The sequence below is a fragment of the Ranitomeya imitator genome, chromosome 6 (assembly GCF_032444005.1).
Source record: "Ranitomeya imitator isolate aRanImi1 chromosome 6, aRanImi1.pri, whole genome shotgun sequence".
In the NCBI taxonomy this organism is placed as follows: domain Eukaryota; kingdom Metazoa; phylum Chordata; class Amphibia; order Anura; family Dendrobatidae; genus Ranitomeya; species Ranitomeya imitator.
In genome coordinates, this window is record NC_091287.1 from 343,423,672 (window position 1) to 343,443,100 (window position 19,429).

General features: G+C 42.9%; 1 protein-coding gene across 1 annotated transcript in view; it reads right to left on the bottom strand.

The window, feature by feature from the left end:
• Positions 1-19,429, bottom strand: part of CTDP1 (CTD phosphatase subunit 1) — a 193,930-nt gene that overhangs the window by 81,046 nt on the left and 93,455 nt on the right. The window contains exon 11 of the mRNA XM_069730928.1: positions 16,185-16,353. Within this exon, the coding sequence (XP_069587029.1) occupies positions 16,185-16,353 (169 nt within the window). The remainder of the gene's footprint in view (positions 1-16,184; positions 16,354-19,429) is intronic.

Sequence of the window (19,429 nt, forward strand, 5' to 3'; positions counted from 1 at the left end):
GTCAGAGTCTCGCAGGTTAAAACCCTCCTCTGGCACTGGCACTCCAGAGCGGAGCGTGCGGGCGCACAGCAATACATGGAGCTGCATGCTCCGCTCCGGGGTGCCGACGCCAGAGCTGGGTTTTAACCTGTGAGACTTGGACGTATTTCTCGCAAATAAGAAGGAACCCTAAGAAATGAAAGTCAGTCAGTCCGAAAAATTGGGAAAACTTTGAAAGTGTCCCCAAGTGCAGTGGCAAAAACCATCAAGAGCTACAAAGAAACTGGCTCACATGGTGACCGCCCCAGGAAAGGAAAACCAAGAGTCACCTCTGCTTCTGAGGATAAGTTTATCCGAGTCACCAGCCTCAGAAATCGCAGGTTAACAGCAGCTCAGATTAGAGACCAGGTCAATGCCACACAGATGAGTCCAAATTTGAGATCTTTGGTTCCAATCACCGTGTCCTTGTGCGACGCAGAAAAGATGAACGGATGGACTCTACATGCCTGGTTCCCACCGTGAAGCAAGGAGGAGGAGGTGTGATGGTGTGGGGGTGCTTTGCTGGTGACACTGTTGGGGATTTATTCAAAATTGAAGGCATACTGAACCAGCATGGCTACCACAGCATCTTGCAACGGCATGCTATTCCATCCGGTTTGCGTTTAGTTGGACCATCATTTATTTTTCAACAGGATAATGACCCCAAACACACCTCCGGGCTGTGTAAGGGCTATTTGACCAAGAAGGAGAGTGATGGGGTGCTACGCCAGATGACCTGGCTTCCACAGTCACCAGACCTGAACCCAATTGAGATGGTTTGGGGTGAGCTGGACCGCAGAGTGAAGGCAAAAGGCCCAACAAGTGCTAGGCATCTCTGGGAACTCCTTCAAGATTGCTGGAAAACCATTCCCGGTGACTACCTCTTGAAGTTCATCAAGAGAATGCCAAGAGTGTGCAAAGCAGTCATCAAAGCAAAAGGTGGCTACTTTGAATAACCTAGAAAATAAGACATAATTTCAATTGTTTCACACTTTTTTGTTAAGTATATAATTCCACATGTGTTAATTCATAGTTTTGATGCCTTATCAAATTATCAATTCACATAGTCATGAAAATACAGAAAAATCTTTAAATGAGAAGGTGTGTCCAAACATTTGGTCTGTAATATAAATATTAGGGTGAGTATATAACTTTTTATTTTAATTATTTTTTTTAACAGGGATATGATGCCCACACTGCTACATACTGCGTGGGCCTGCGCTCTATACTGCGTGGGCCTGCGCTCTATACTGCGTGGGCCTGCGCTCTATACTGCACACAGAGTACTTTATTGTTCTTAATTAAACCATACTTACAACATCGGCTAATTCCCCGAAGCCCTCGATCTCCTATAATAAACAAAATAATAAACCAACAATATACCCATAACTGCCTGTCGTCGTGTCCCACGCCGTAATCCATATCCGGGGTATATACAGTTTACAACCGGAAGCGGTGCTAATGCGACCGTCCCGGCTGCAAACTACTGGTGAATGAATGAAATGCTGCCAGCGCAGAGTCAGTAACTAGTTGTGCCGTCACTGAAGCTGCGCTCCCTCACAGCCTGAATTCTTGAGCGTGGGAACATGCCAGCTGATTTTCCCACGCTCAAGAGTTCAGTGCGGGTCAGGCTGTGAGGGAGCGCAGCATCAGTGACATCAACTCTATTCACTGAAGCTGTTCTCGCAGCTGGCATGAACTTCTGTGACCTCATCCCTGGCATTTTCCCACTGTCCTAAAGTCACAGCAGTTCATGCAGGCTGCGAGTGTTAAAGAATCAGGTTTATTAGGCTCTAAAAACGTTGGTATTATCATATTACTTTTAGTCACCAAATAGCCTCGAATTATGTAACTGCTTTTTATGCCGACTGCGGTTATGTATGAATTAGTCTATATAGAAAACTGGTTACTAAGTAAACCTGCAAGTCAACAATTCTGGCATATATACCTAGTCAGCCGCAAGCAGCGCGCAAATCCAAGTATATTCCACATGGCAATATCAAGATGTTAGCATTAAGATGCAAAGCTGCATTTAGTTTCTTCAATATGCAGGTGACCTTTGAAATAGTATGATACCACCATATAGTAAATAAATTATAGCTACAAATCCAATATAGTCTCAATATAAAACCAAGCCCATTGAAAACCCTGTTTAACATGACAATATCGCTTCCTATAAAATACATCTTCAAGTGCACACAGACAGGTAGTGAATATATTAATGTCAAATACCTAGACTACAGAAACAAACATTTCCACTCACGCTGAAAAATCTATTGAAGCACTTCATGTAACGTGAAGTACAGAATTAAATCAAAAGCAGATGAAACATTAGCTGCACAATGAAAATGCACAAAGTAACTTGTATGTGGGTATACATAGACATCCAAATATTTTCCAGCATGTGCCCTGCGTGACGTAAAATAAAATGTGGCAGAAGACTGGAGAAGTGTTAGAAAAGCGGTTCCCTCTTCGTTTTATCCCACCAAAAATCCCCATAAAACATCCACATTTGAACATTCCACACTCCTCTGATGGCCTAACGTGCCCGAAACTCTCAGATTTTGAGTTTACCTAGTGTCCCTTAACATAAGGCCTTACAAAAAAAACAAAAACTGAACAAAAGAAAAACCCAGCCCCCTACCTCCCCAAAAATAATTTGGGCTTATCTACCCTCTTTTGGTCCTGCATTGGGTCTCTGCAACTGCCCAGGTCACTTGATTATCTGCAGCGGTCACATGACTGACAGATGTGCAGCCAATAATTGAACTCAGCAGTTTGTGTAGTCTACATTGGTAGCTAGTGATTGGCTGCAGCACCCAAGATATTGCTGCAGTCAAACAGCCTCTGGAGACACAGAACTGGACTCAGGGAGAGCAAGTTCAGCACAGTGTGTTTTAATCAAATTTGGCTCAAAATGAAGGGTGCACAAACACTCAATCACCACTGTAAGTGGGACGGTGCACTTGTTTGGCCACGCCAATGGTTTGAACAGTCACTTTGACCTGCCAAACTCCCTTTTAAGGTCAACAATAAGAACACATGGAACAATGTTCCAAGATTCATTACCTAAAACTAATGTTTAATTATTGCCATATCATTAAAACCACCTATTTTTAGCACATATAAAACCTCATCTCCACTTTTTTCATGCAGGGTTGAAATATATTTATACACCGGTAAATATCATGTAAAAATACAAGCTAAGAAATGAGATGGTGGGAGTAGAACAGTGGAGAGCAGAAAGCGGAATAAAAAGCCATTAATTATTTTGTGAAAGCATTAAAATACTGTAAACCAATTTCAATAACAAGGTTATGCTTTAAAATGAAACCTGCTGTTCCTTCGGTTATCCAGCTATTTTTAGGTTCTTTATGAAATGTAGGCGCTCAAAAGTGCCACCACGGGGTACAGAAGTAGTTCTCATTATTACCCACTCGGTGCGTGGGGTCAAATGTTCTGTACTGCGCACCCAGAGCGGAACGTGCCCCCGCTGCGTCCTCTTTGTTCACAGCACACAGGTGAACTGTTAAGACAGGCAGATAAAAGTACCCGGAAATGGAGGGGGAAAAAAAAACAACATTAAGCCCAAAGGGCTCAGCCTTCTAAATGACACATTAAAATTGTGAAGGCTAATTGCTCAAAATCATAGGCATGTACACATCTATTTCTCCCTTTCATTCTACGAACAATTACTTTCTTAGGAATGTAACTGGCATGTACGCCAGCGCTTACATCATAGAAGCTTGCAGAATTACACAGGCAGGCAAGTGCTGTCACTCAGCTTTGTCTCACAGAACCGCGGAATGACTACAGCACGGAACTTCTGAAATCTTTTATACGTAAACCTTCTAACACAGTAAAACACAAGATTAATTTATATTCAAGCAGCCTCTTCCAACTTTTCAATATTCTTAATTGGGAGGGTAATTGCATTTCTTTTTTCATTAATAATTTTGCTTCCTAGTGATATCATTAACGACTATATCTTTGTCGCTTGCAACACTGGAGATTTCTGAACTACGTATAAATTATACATAAAGCGCCCCAAACATTTCTGTTTCTAGGTTAAGGAGCCAGTTTGTCGTCCAAAATGTAATTACTGCCCTAATTAGGAATGCTGAAGTCCCCGCTTGTAAATGACGGAGTGGGAGCTACCTTCTCAACTTAGAAACAGAAATGTTTAGGGTGTAATACAAGTTCGGAAATCTACAGTGTTCAGGTGTGAAAACTGAGTTTTTGCAGTATTTTTTCCTGCCCTGATAACTCATCTTTTAGCAAGAAAAACACAGTGTTTAAGATTTGTATTTTTTTAGATGAGTTTTTCCAGCATTTTCCACCCATTCAAATTAATAAAAACGCTAAAAGCATTGACATGCTGCAGACTTAGAAGAAGAAGAAAAAAAAAATGGCTACATATGCAAATAAAACAGCAGCATGTGTGTGAGATATCAGAAATCTCATTCATCTGGCTGGTACCGTAAAATGCTGCTTTTTTTATGCAAGAAAAAAATGCACTGAAAAATTAAGTGCGTGTGTGAACATACCCATAAAGAGAGGAAAATTATATAAAAAGGGTCAAAAAAAAAAAAAAAACACCTTGCATTCATTTTTTTTCCAACTTATACTCATACAAGAGAAGGAAAATATTGGACATGAATTCCATACAGTCAGGACGCATAGTACACGGTAGATCTCCCTGCAGCATGTACATATCAGGTTTTATACTTGGTTTATGATAAGAAGTAGAGAAAATATGCCTACACCAAATCCCCTCCTCTCCCTATACAGAAACAATGTGTTTCTTATTAGCTGAGATTTTAACCTTCCTTTCAATAATTATAATAAATGTGGCCAGCGGTTGGGCAAAAAACTGAAGACAATTATTTCGCTCAGCTGGTAGTCGATCAGAAATGCCTGGCTGGGTCTGGTCCTAGCAGTTTAATAGCAGATGTGCAGGTCCAGGAGCACTAGAAGGGGCAGTTCACACTAAGTATGCTTAATGAGGGTTAGCAGCACAGCATACCACTGTTTCCTACATTTCCGTATGGATATCCCCTATTTAAGCCCACAATCTCCCCCGTTAACCACCTTCTCCTTCCTGCCCAGTCTATGCCATCCTTGCCACCCTTACTCTGAATGAATACAGCTTGTGTGATATGCCATCCCGAAGACTTCGGTGCCTTTCTCCCTCTACACACAACCTCATCTCCCTCCTGCTGCTGTCTCCAACACTTAGGGTACCGTCACACAGTGCAATTTTCATCGCTACGACGGCACGATTCGTGACGTTCGAGCGATATAGTTACGATATCGCAGTGTCTGACACGCTCCTGCGATCAGGGACCCCGCTGAGAATCGTACGTCGTAGCAGATCGTTTGAAACTTTCTTTCGTCGTCTAGTGTCCCGCTGTGGCGGCATGATCGCATGGTGTAACATATATCGTATACGATGTGCGCATAGTAACCAACGGCTTCTACATCGCACATACGTCATGAAATTATCGCTCCAGCGTCGTACATTGCAAAGTGTGACAGCAGTCTACGACGCTGGAGCGATATTGTTACGATGCTGGAGCGTCACGAATCGTGCCGTCGTAGCGATGAAAATTGCACTGTGTGACGGTACCCTTAGACTGGGTTAGCTACAGAAAGTGTATAGGTTTTAGATCTATGTCAGAAGCAGCACAGCCCACTATATAGAGGGAGTTGCACAGATTCTACTTTAGCAAAAAAAAAGGATTGGTCTATTTAGCCTAATTTGTAATATAGTAAAGAAAGTGAACAACAATACATTGCTGTAAAGGTGTCCACTGCTTTAACCCCTTCATGACCCAGCCTATTTTGACCTTAAAGACCTTGCCGTTTTTTGCAATTCTGACCAGTGTCCCTTTATGAGGTAATAACTCAGGAACGCTTCAACGGATCCTAGCGGTTCTGAGATTGTTTTTTCGTGACATATTGGGCTTCATGTTAGTGGTAAATTTAGGTCAATAAATTCTGCGTTTATTTGTGATAAAAACGGAAATTTGGCGAAAATTTTGAAAATTTCACATTTTGAATTTTTATTCTGTTAAACTAGAGAGTTATGTGACACAAAATAGTTAATAAATAACATTTCCCACATGTTTACTTTACATCAGCACAATTTTGGAAACAAAATTGTTTTTTGCTAGGAAGTTATAAGGGTTAAAATTTGACCAGCGATTTCTCATTTTTACAACGAAATTTACAAAACCATTTTTTTTAGGGACCACCTCACATTTGAAGTCAGTTTGAGGGGTCTATATGGCTGAAAATACCCAAAAGTGACACCATTCTAAAAACTGCACCCCTCAAGGTACTCAAAACCACATTCAAGAAGTTTATTAACCCTTCAGGTGCTTCACAGCAGCAGAAGCAACATGGAAGGAAAAAATGAACATTTAACTTTTTAGTCACAAAAATTATCTTTTAGCAACAATTTTTTTATTTTCCCAATGGTAAAAGGAGAGACTGAACCACGAAAGTTGTTGTCCAATTTGTCCTGAGTACGCTGATACCTCATATGTGGGGGTAAACCACTGTTTGGGCGCACGGCAGGGCTTGGAAGGGAAGGAGCGCCATTTGACTTTTTGAATAAAAAATTGGCTCCACTCTTTAGCGGACACCATGTCACGTTTGGAGAGCCCCCGTGTGCCTAAAAATTGGAGCTCCCCCACAAGTGACCCCATTTTGGAAACTAGACGCCCCAAGGAACTTATCTAGATGCATAGTGAGCACTTTGAACCCCCAGGTGCTTCACAAATTGATCCGTAAAAATGAAAAAGTACTTTTTTTTCACACAAAAAATTCTTTTCGCCTCAATTTTTTCATTTTCACATGGGCAATAGGATAAAATGGATCATAAAATTTGTTGGGCAATTTCTCCCGAGTACGCCGATACCTCATATGTGGGGGTAAACCACTGTTTGGGCACACGGCAGGGCTCGGAAGGGAAGGCGTGCCATTTGACTTTTTGAATGGAAAATTAGCTCCAATTGTTAGCGGACACCATGTCGCGTTTGGAGAGCCCCTGTGTGCCTAAACATTGGAGATCCCCCACAAGTGACCCCATTTTGGAAACTAGACCCCCCAAGGAACTTATCTAGATGCATATTGAGCACTTTAAACCCCCAGGTGCTTCACAGAAGTTTATAACGCAGAGCCATGAAAATAAAAAATATTTTTTCTTTCCTCAAAAATGATTTTTTAGCCTGGAATTTCCTATTTTGCCAAGGGTAATAGGAGAAATTGGACCGCAAATGTTGTTGTCCAGTTTGTCCTGAGTACGCTGATACCCCATATGTGGGGGTAAACCACTGTTTAGGCGCACGGTAGGGCTCGGAAGGGAAGGCACGCCATTTGGCTTTTTAAATGGAAAATTAGCTCCAATCATTAGCGGACACCATGTCACGTTTGGAGAGCCCCTGTGTGCCTAAACATTGGAGATCCCCCAGAAATGACCCCATTTTGGAAACTAGACCCCCAAAGGAACTAATCTAGATGTGTGGTGAGGACTTTGAACCCCCAAGTGCTTCACAGAAGTTTATAACGCAGAGCCATGAAAATAAAAAAAAAAATTAATTTTCTCAAAAATGATATTTTAGCCTGCAATTTTTTATTTTCCCAAGGGTAACAGGAGAAATTTGACCCTAAAAGTTGTTGTCCAGTTTCTCCTGAGTACGCTGATACCCCATATGTGGGGGTAAACCACTGTTTGGGCACATGCCGGGGCTCGGAAGTGAAGTAGTGACGTTTTGAAATGCAGACTTTGATGGAATGCTCTGTGGGCGTCACGTTGCGTTTGCAGAGCCCCTGATGTGGCTTAACAGTAGAAACCCCCCACAAGTGACCCCATTTTGGAAACTAGACCCCGAAAGGAACTTATCTAGATGTGTGGTGAGCACTTTGAACCCCCAAGTGCTTCACAGAAGTTTATAATGCAGAGCCGTGAAAATAATAAATACGTTTTCTTTCCTCAAAAATAATTATTTAGCCCAGAATTTTTTAATTTTCCCAAGGGTTACAGGAGAAATTGGACCCCAAAAGTTGTTGTCCAGTTTCTCCTGAGTACGCTGATACCCCATGTGTGGAGGTAAACCACTGTTTGGGCACACGTCGGGGCTCAGAAGGGAAGTAGTGACTTTTGAAATGCAGACTTTGATGGAATGGTCTGTGGGCGTCACGTTGCGTTTGCAGAGCCCCTGGTGTTCCTAAACAGTAGAAACCCCCCACAAGTGACCCCATTTTAGAAACTAGACCCCCCAAGGAACTTATCTAGATATGTGGGGAGCACTTTGAACCCCCAAGTGCTTCACAGACGTTTACAACGCAGAGCCGTGAAAATAAAAAATCATTTTTCTTTCCTCAAAAATGATGTTTTAGCAAGCATTTTTTTATTTTCACAAGGGTAACAGGATAAATTGGACCCCAGTAATTGTTGCGCAGTTTATCCTGAGTATGCTGGTACCCCATATGTGGGGGTAAACCACTGTTTGGGCACACGTCGGGGCTCGGAAGTGAGGGAGCACCATTTGACTTTTTGAATACAAGATTGGCTCGAATCAATGGTAGCGCCATGTTGCGTTTGGAGACCCCTGATGTGCCTAAACAGTGGAAACCCCTCAATTCTACCTCCAACACTAACCCCAACACACCCCTAACCCTAATCCCAACTGTAGCCATAACCCTAATCACAACCCTAACCCTAAGGCTATGTGCCCACGTTGCGGATTCGTGTGAGATTTTTCCGCACCATCTTTGAAAAATCCGTGGGTAAAAGGCACTGCGTTTTACCTGCGGATTTTCCGCGGATTTCCAGTGTTTTTTGTGCGGATTTCACCTGCGGATTCCTATTGAGGAACAGGTGTAAAACGCTGCGGAATCCGCACAAAGAATTGACATGCTGCGGAAAATACAACGCAGCGTTTCAGCGCGGTATTTTCCGCACCATGGGCACAGTGGATTTGGTTTTCCATAGGTTTACATGGTACTGTAAACCTGATGGAACACTGCTGCGAATCCGCAGTGGCCAATCCGCAGTGTGGGCACATAGCCTAATTCTAAAGGTATGTGCACACGCTGCGGAAAACACTGCAGATCCGCAGCAGTTTCCCATGAGTTTACAGTTCAATGTAAACCTATGGGAAACAAAAATCGCTGTACACATGCTGCGGAAAAACTGCACGGAAACGCAGCGGTTTACATTCCGCAGCATGTCACTTCTTTGTGCGGATTCCGCAGCGGTTTTACAACTGCTCCAATAGAAAATCGCAGTTGTAAAACCGCAGTGAAATGCGCAGAAAAAACGCGGTAAATCCGCCATAAATCCGCAGTGGTTTAGCACTGCGGATTTATCAAATCCGCAGCGGAAAAATCCGCAGAGGACCAGAATACGTGTGCACATACCGAAACCCTAACCCTAGCCATACCCCTAACCCTAGCCCTAACCCTACCCCTAGCCCTAACCCTACCCCTAACCCTACCCCTAACCCTAGCCCTAACCCTAGCCCTAACCCTACCCCTAACCCTATTCTAACATTAGTGGAAAAAAAAAAATTCTTTATTTTTTTATTGTCCCTACCTATGGGGGTGACAAAGGGGGGGGGGGGGGGGTCATTTATTATTTTTTTATTTTGATCACTGAGATATAATCTATCTCAGTGATCAAAATGCACTTTGGAACGAATCTGCCGGCCGATTCGGCGGGCGCACTGCGCATGCGCCCGCCATTTTGGAAGATGGCGGCGCCCGGGGAGAAGACGGACAGACCCCGGCAGGATCAGTAAGTATGATGGGGTGGGGGGGAGCATGGGAGGGGGGGGATCGGAGCATGGGGGGGTGAATCGGGGCGCGGGAGGGGTGGAACGAGCACGGGGAGGGTGGAACAAAGCACGGGGAGGTGGAACGGAGCACGAGGGGGTGGAATGGAGCACGGGGGGGGTGGATCGGAGTGCAGGGGGGGTGATTGGAGCACGGGGGGGTGATTGGAGCACGGGGGTGAGCGGACAAGAGCACGGGGGGGAGCGGAGCACAGGACGGAGGGGAGCGGGGCAGTGTACCGGGCAGATCGGAGGGCTGGGGGGGCGATTGGTGGGGTGGGGTGGGGGCACATTAGTATTTCCAGCCATGGCCGATGATATTGCAGCATCGGCCATGGCTGGATTGTAATATTTCACCCGTTATAATAGGTGAAATATTACAAATCGCTCTGATTGGCTGTTGAAAGTGAAACTGCCAATCAGAGCGATCGTAGCCACGGGGGGATGGGGGGGGGGGGGGAAGCCACCCCCCCCCCTGGGCTAAACTACCACTCCCCCTGTCCCTGCAGATCGGGTGAAATGGGAGTTAACCCTTTCACACGATCTGCAGGGACGCGATCTTTCCATGACGCCACATAGGCGTCATGGGTCGGATTGGCACCGACTTTCATGACGACTACGTGGCGTCAAAGGTCGGGAAGGGGTTAAAAGCCAATGAGGCATGTGACTCTCATAAAAAAGTACCATCACGGGTATTAAAGAGGTACACAAAATGCAATATCCAATAAATGTTGATATTAACCCCTTAATGACAGCCAATATGTCTTAACTGACCTGAGATATAGGAGCCTATCATCCCCATACAGGTGACAATCCAGCAGCTGACGGCTGTACACTATATCTGACAACTTGCTGTATCACCCACGATCAGTGTTTGCACCGATCAAATCTGTTTAACCTCTTAGATGCTGCTGTCAATAGTGACTACATCATATAAATGGTTAACAGTGTGAGGGCTCCCTCTTTAACCCCATCGACACCCTCAGATCATGATTGTGTAGTCCTGATGTTTGCCATGGCAATTCATAACTAAATAGCGGCCTTAGAGTCTGCCGGCTGTTGTAACGTGTTCAGAAGTGAGCGGCATTTAGGTGGTAAAATACATATTTTCATTTCTGTCATACCACTTTGCATTAATTCCTGAAAATCACATGAAGAATTAATAAACTACCTGACAGAAGTTTTCAATATTTCAGGGGGTGCTGTTTTTAAAATGGTATCACTTTTGGGGGTTTCCCAATATATAGGACGCCTATACGCACTCCAAACCTGTATAGGTCCCTAAAAAAATAAATGTTGCAAATTTCCTTGAAGAAAATGAAAAATTGCTGCTACATTTTTAAACCTTCTAAAAGGCGAACAAAAAAAAAAAAAAACATTTTACAAATGGTGCTGATGTAAAGCAGACATGAGGGAAATGTTATTTATTAATGTTTTTCTGTGGTATGACTATCTGAATTAAAGGGATAATCAAAGTTTGAAATTGCTAATTTTTTTATAACATTTTTTCTCATATTTCTGATTTTTAATTTATAAAATAAACACAAAAATCATAAAGTACAATGTGTCACGAAAAAAATAATCTCAAAATCACTGGGATACGTTGAAGCGTTCCAGAGTTATTACCACATAAAGTAAAACGGGTCAGATTTCAAAAATTTGTCAGTAAAGGGGTTGAATGTAATTGACTTGTTACGGTAACCATTTCTTTTGGGGGGTAACTGTAAGTTAAGGTATCTTCACACATAACGATTTCGTTAACGATATCGTTCCAACGTCACACTTTTTGTGACGTAGCAACGATCCCGCTAACGATCTCGTTCTGTGTGACAGCGACCAACGATCAGGCCCCTGCTGGGAGATCGTTGGTCGTGGGGAATGATCAGGACCTTTTTTTGGTCGCTGATCACCCGCTGTCATCGCTGGATCGGCGTGTGTGACGCCGATCCAGCGATGTGTTCACTTGTAACTAGGGTAAACATCGGGTTACTAAGTGCAGGGCCGCGCTTAGTAACCCGATATTTACCCTGGTTACCATTGCAAAAGTAAAAAAAAAAAACACACACAAAAAAAAAAAAAACAGTACATACTCACATTCCGATGTCTGTCACGTCCCCCGTCGTCCGGATCCCTGCACTCACTGACTGTCAGCGCCGGCCGTAAAGCAGAGCACAGCGGTGACGTCACCGCTGTGCTCTGCTTTACAGCCGGCGCTGACACAGTCAGTGCGGGAAGCTGACGGCGGGGGACGTGACACATCGGAATGTGAGTATGTAGTGTTTTTTTTTTTTTACTTTTACAATGGTAACCAGGATAAATATCGGGTTACTAAGCGCGGCCCTGCACTTAGTAACCCGATGTTTACCCGGGGACTTCGGCATAGTTGAAGACAGTTTCAACGATGCCGAAGTCGTTCCCCTGATCGTTGGTCGCTGGAGAGAGCTGTCTGTGTGACAGCTCCCCAGTGACCACACAACGACTTACCAACGATCACGGTCAGGTCGTATCGCTGGTCGTGATCGTTGGTAAGTCATTTAGTGTAACGGTACCTTTAGCCCTCTTCTACAGTGAAAAGCTTTTCTTCAATTTTTTTTTTAGAAATGCAACTTCCGTATGAGCTTGTTGAAATGGTATCAATAGACCGAGAAATAAAAACATTACAGGTCTTGGGGGAAAAATGGCATCAGAAACCGTAATATATACATACTGATGAGGAGAATCATACTGTGAGGTTATTCTTACCACAAAAATGAACACAGTAAAAACAATTCCCAAAAAATAATGTACTGTCAGAATTGCTTTTTTTTTTCCACAATGTCTCCCCTATTGGAATTTTTGCTCAGTTTATTGAGTATACTATGTGGTAATATGAATGGTGTCATCCAAAAATACAACTCATCCAGCAAAAATACAAGCCCTCACATGTCTATGTGGACAGAAAAGTAAAAGTCATAGCTCTGGGAAGAAGGGGGAGGGGGAAAAAAAACACGCTAAAACAGAAGGGGGTTAATGGAGCAAATTAAAGGTGGGAAAAAAATGAGGACCGTCTACAGACATGTGGCAAATACATAAGAGATTTCATTTTGTTCAAAAACAGACATAATTGTTACAGCAAGTTGCAGGTCTGTAGAATTTACAATTTTTGCATGGAATATTAGTTATATATTACATTAAAAAAAAACAGGAGGGAAAAAAAAAATCTCAAAACATGTTTTTTCTTTCAGCACCACTGAGGAAAAAGTGATCTATGAGGTATAAGATGGGGATTAGTGTTTGCTGCACTGGACAGTACAGCTGAATTAACATTTCCTCTAAAATAACTCCACTCTTGGAGGGGCTGGGGCTTCTAATTAGTTTGCACCGTTTCACCTACCCACAGCTTGTTCAGGTTACGTTCCATTACATTGCTGGTAGTTAAGCAAATATTGAGTGCAGCGGCATGAATCAATACAAGACAGGCAGAATTACTCACACAAATTAATAAGCACGGCTCCCGATGTCTCATGACACGCACATCAATACTTACCGTCCAGAAAAAGTAAGCATACAACACTTGGAAATGTCAGCCATTCTGGCTAGTATTCACATGTGCACACATCCGCAGAAGGAAAGGCAAGATTTAAGATATTTTCCTTGAACAGTATAAGCTGCTGTGAATCAGCCGCATTTTCAAAGAAAAACAAACAGGAGAAAAGGCAGATTTTTTTTCTTAGCAGAATGCTATGTGAACAGATAGTCCTTTGCGTGGCCAACTACCTTATGGATGCTCTTGTTCTTAGAATTTGCCTTGTAAGAAAAAAAAGAAAATATTCCGCCTTTAAAATGGAGAGGGCCGTTTAGATCTAAATAAATTCAGAGACATCTGGGCAAATTTATCAAACCTAATTCCCCATATGCAAGCAACATCATTCCAATCTTTGTTTCTGAGAGGTCAATCGCAGGAACCTCATGGGTTGATATGGGCAACTGCTCCACTCTGGAAAAAGTCTGTGGAGATGGTGGTGGTGCTCCAATTAGTCACAGAGCCTCAGTGAACAGGCAAAAGAAAAAAAACCTATCGGCGGGTGGTGTATGAAGTGGTTGACCGGAAACCCATCTGATCAGGGCTTGGGACAGTTTTAATCTTTAGAGGTCACATGGTTTCCTCGAAAATAAGACCTACCCCGAACATAAGCCCTAGCTGAGGTTCAATAATAAAGTGTCCAGGCAGCTAAAAAAGTTATAGAATAGAATAGTCAACCCTTCATCAAAGAGAGCAGACACCCCCAAATGAATTGCACTCACCAGACCCCAAACAAATAGAGTTAGCAAGTGCCGATGGAGGATGGGCTGTCACACCGAGATCTTCGCCCTTGTCTGGTTTCTCGCCGTTCCAGCAGCATTGCACTGCAGCTCTTGTACAAAGATCAAGTTCCATTATCACTTCACTACTGAGCGTTCTTTCTGCTTCTGGTCAGTGCCAAACACAGTCAGGGGGACCTGACCATGAAGCAAATTTGTGTGAGAACACCCATCCAGTTGCCAACTCTACCGTAATTGGTGTCTGGTGAGTGTGTTTCTTTTGGGGGAAAACCAATATTAGCAATCAGTCTCAGAGAATAACAATTGTAAGGCAATTTAAACCATAATCAATACAGTATCTAGTCACCTTATGTACCGCTGTGCCTTGTTTTTTGCTCATGTTTAGTTGTATTTGTCTATATTTGCCCCCTTTTCACATGTAAAGCGCCATGGAATAAATGGCGCTATAAAAATGTACAATAATAATAATATCTGGTTCTGCACCATTAGAACAGCAAACCAGATTAAGGCCGGTTTCACAAGTCAGTGGCTTCAGGACGTGTGGTGACAATTTCCTCACGTACCGGAGACACTGACTCATGTAGACACATTAAAATAAATGTGTCTCTGCACATGTCAGCGTGTTTTCACGGACCGTGTGTCCGTTTGCAAAAACTGAGACATGTCAGTGTTCGTGGGAGCGCACGGATCACACGGACCCATTAAAGTTATTGGGTCCGTGTAAACACATACCGCGCACGGATGCTGTCAGTGTGCCATCCGTGTGCGTTTTTTCCTGTCATAGGGTTAAAATTGTAAACATTGTTGCAGTACACGGACACACATACAGCAAACGGACAGCACACTTACAGCACACGGACCCTAAAAACGTACTCACGGACATCACACGGATGGCCTACGTGAGCACACGGACACGGATAACTCTGGTACCGTTTTCTCCGGTACCGGAATTATCTGGACGTGTGAGACTGGCCTAAAAAAAAGGGTGACAACCAGTATTAGCATTAATACGGAATTTAGATAAAATACATATTTACTGGAAACTGCTAAAGCCGGGTTCACACTGCGTTAGCACATACGCTAACGGGCTGCTGTTAGCGCAAGTGCCGACGTTTAATAGCGCTAGCGCAGATAGAGCATCTGCTAGCTCTCTCTGCGCTAGCAGTGACGGACCCGGAAATGCTGCAGCCCACGTCTCCGGGTCCGTCACTAAATGACGGCACATCCCTAGTGCATGCCCATTGTGGGCGTGAGCTAGCGATGCGTCCGACATTGCAGTCAATGGCGGCCTTAACGGACTACGTTACACCGCGTTTATGACGTGGTGTAACGTAGTCCGTCTAACGGACTGCCAGGATGCAATGTGAACCCGGCCTAACTAAAATACAAAAAAAAAAAAAACATATATAAATTAGCCAATAGATGGCATCGCGTAACAAATAATTCATGAAATGATAAGACCTACAATTTCCAAAAGGAAATTTTTTTGTGAAATTAAGCTTAAAATAGTAATTAAAATTTATTATTGCAATGTTTGCACTGTTTGCAAACATTTCTATATGAAAAATATTATATATTTTTCTACAAATATACATGTTTACCACTAGGGGGAGTATTGCTGCTGCAATGTTACAGATAGGAGATAATAGACCAGCGCTAACCCTATGTCCATGGGGTGCCGTAATCTGACACTGATAGTGTCGTGCTACTGCTGCAAAACCAAGATGTCAGCCCCCAGTGCATTCTTTAAACTCATATAACACATGAAATCTGTTTCGCATGCATTTCAAACTTGCTTATAGCAGCATGTTATGTTACATTACAGTGATTTATTAATGACCTACAAACGCGGTACCTTCCCTTTAAAGGGACAAAAGCAATGAACTGGTATGAGACATTAAACATTGCACATGTGAATAGTAAAGTGGATTTTTACAGCAGACTCCCGAAGACAATCGATAGTTTCAATAGCAGTGACTTTTTGGTTTTATGTTAGCTAGGTATGTCAGTTATTAGGCTTACTTCTTTATCCATGCTCTCCAGGTCCTCTTTACACAGTGTGTATAAAGGCATAGTTTCAGACATGCTTGGCTGACGTTTTCTCCGCGCCGGGCCCGACTGCTCCTCTCCTGTACTTTCCGTAGGCAGCTCTTCATCATCAAACATTTGCTCTTCATGAGGCTGAACTACTCTGTCAATAGAAACATATTCCCATACTTAGATGATATGGTGCATGCCGTAAACTTAACACATGTGCTTCCTGTGCATTGTCCTCCCCACTGGGAGGAATCTTAGGCTTCCCTTACAGCGCCATTTCAGTCAGTTTTGGCTTTCATTACTCAGATCAAAATTCTTTATTAAACGTCATCAAACTAGAAAGCCCCAGAGAACTTTTTTTTTTACACTGTTACTTTAGAATATAACAAGTGCGGGCTTCAATCGCATATCCCCATATTAATTCTAATGGATGGTTTAAAAAAAAAAAAAACAGCAAGAAAATTATGGCTTTTAATAAAGTGCCTGTGACCACATATAGTGGAGCCATCATTTCATATAAAGAGAGAACGTAAAAGTATTATAGAAAAATTAAAGATGTAATTCTTTGAAAAATCCGTATATTTCATCACCCAGTAATAGCCGTCCTCATGCCGCACTTCCACAGATGTCACCAGCCTGTTTCTAGCCCTAGCGCTGCAGTGCTTGGCTGCATTTTCTTGACCTTATTCATCTTGATTCTTGAAGTCCCAAAAGGTGAATATGATCAGCAAAGCTAGCAATGTCCTTATCTCTCCGAAGACCAAGAACTCCCACAACAGTTGGTGGAAAGAAAAGGTTACTATTGAGTGTTAATCTGGACTAGTTAATCATCTATCATTCAGGATCCACAGTGGGTTCAGGGAGTGAATCATTACTGGCCGAATCAATGAAGAAGCAAGAAACAAAGCATGCCGTGGGATGGCGGGGGACAGGATGTTTTCTCTATTGGGTGGACAACTCCTACATTACAAGGCAGGCCATTCACTTATTCTATATTGCCGACAGAAGCCTCCCCTCCCGTCATACCAGCATCTGAGAAAATTACTCGCCTGGTCATCATTCAGGCAAAAAGGGGCTGGCAGCACAGTGGCTCAAATCCCACCAAGGACAACATCTGCAAGGAGTTTGTATGTTCTCCCCGTGTTTGCGTGGGTTTCCTCCGGGTACTCCGGTTTCCTCCCACACTCCAAAGACATACTGATTTGGACTCTAGATTGTGAGCCCCGATGGGGACAGCGATGATGTCTGTAAAACGCTGTGGAATTAACAACGCCTCATAAGGGAGTACCATCAATCTTTAGGAGACAATCACAGGATGAATTCACAAATGTGCAGAGTTTCTTTCTCAGACAGCATGGGGACCCATAAAGTTTTAAGGATCCAAGTGTCGGATCTGTGAGACTGAGCATATGCTCTGGGCGAACAAAAAAAGGACATCAGCGCACGTCCTATCCTTAGTTGTTTTGAGGTTCAGACTTGATCACGTCAGTCTATGAGGATCCAGATAAAACGGATAAAACATGGAAGACCTACTGGTACTTCACTGTTCCTTACGTGTTTCACCTCTATTCCACCAATCCATTTAAAAATAAACAAAAAAAAATTTCACACTACTTGCTTCAGTTTTTTTTTTTAATCAAATTAAAAGAACAAAGAAAAAAACCAACACACATGCAACTCTGATGAAAGACAGAAGCCACATGGAAAAAATGAGGTTTTGTACAAATGTAAAAATATATACAGATTTGTGAGTGTAGCTTTAATGGAAGGAAGCACAAGTGGCAACTTGTTAACAGTGGTGCCACAGAAAACGGATCCGAGTTACAAAAATGTTATAAATTGTTTGCATGTAAACTTGCACCAGGCCAACGCAGCTTCAGTCAGCGCTCAGTAAGAAGCGAGTGGCTATAGCGTTGCCTTTGGCGTGCTTTGACTGACAGCCAGCTGTAATACTGAGCTGGCTGTCAGTTAGTGCTGGGGGCTCTGTTACAGCAGCAGCTCACGACGTACTGAGCAGTGAATGAAGTCCAGACCCATGTCTGAAAACCCGAGGCAGCCAGGAGGAATAAATTAAAATACCTCCCAGCAGCCATTGCGTGAACTGGGTAGCTTCAGAGCACTATTAATCTTCAGATTAACCCAAGATCCACAGGGTAATATTTTTTTATGTGACAGGTTCTTTTTAAATACCTCTTACAGTGAATGATTAGTGAGGAAGTTTGCTTTAGAGACCCTTAATTGAAGGGCATCTGTCACCAAGTTTTTGTTACCCCATCTGAGAGCAGCATGATGTAGGGACAGAGACCCCGATTCCACTGATGTGTCTCTTACAATTTTATATTACAGGATGATTTATGTAAACTAGAAGCTTGGGCTGATAAATGGCAAATGAGCTTTAATGGGGATAAATGTAAGGTCATGCACTTGGGTAGAAGTAATAAGATGCATAACTATGTGCTTAATTCTAAAACTCTGGGCAAAACGGTCAATGAAAAAGACCTGGGAATATGGGTGGATGACAAACTCATATTCATTGGCCAGTGTCAGGCAGCTGCTACAAAGGCAAATAAAATAATGGGATGTATTAAAAGAGGCATAGATGCTCATGAGGAGAACATAATTTTACCTCTATACAAGTCACTAGTCACATAGCTGAACTGGAGCGGGTGCAGAGAAGAGCGACCAAGGTTATTAGAGGACTGGGGGGGTCTGCAATACCAAGATAGGTTATTACACTTGGGGCTATTTAGTTTGGAAAAACGAACACTAAGGGGTGATCTTATTTTAATGTATAAATATACAGTATGAGGGGACAGTACAAAGACCTCTCTGATGATCTTTTTAATCATAGACCTGAAACAGGGACATGGGGGCATCCTCTGCGTTTGGAGGAAAAAAGGTTTAAGCATAATAACAGACGGCGGATTCTTTACTGTAAGAGCAGTGAGACTATGGAACTCTCTGCCGTATGATGTTGTAATGAGTGATTCATTACTTAAATTTAAGAGGGGACTGGATACCTTTCTGGAAAAGTATAATGTTACAGGGTATATACACTAGATTCCTTGTTAGGGTGTTGATCCAGGAAACTAGTCTGATTGCCGTATGTGGAGTCGGGAAGGAATTTTTTTCCCCAAGGTGGAGCTTACTCTTTGCCACATGGGTTTTTTTGCCTTCCTCTGGATCAACATGTTAGGGCATGTTAGGTTAGGCTATGGGTTGAACTAGAT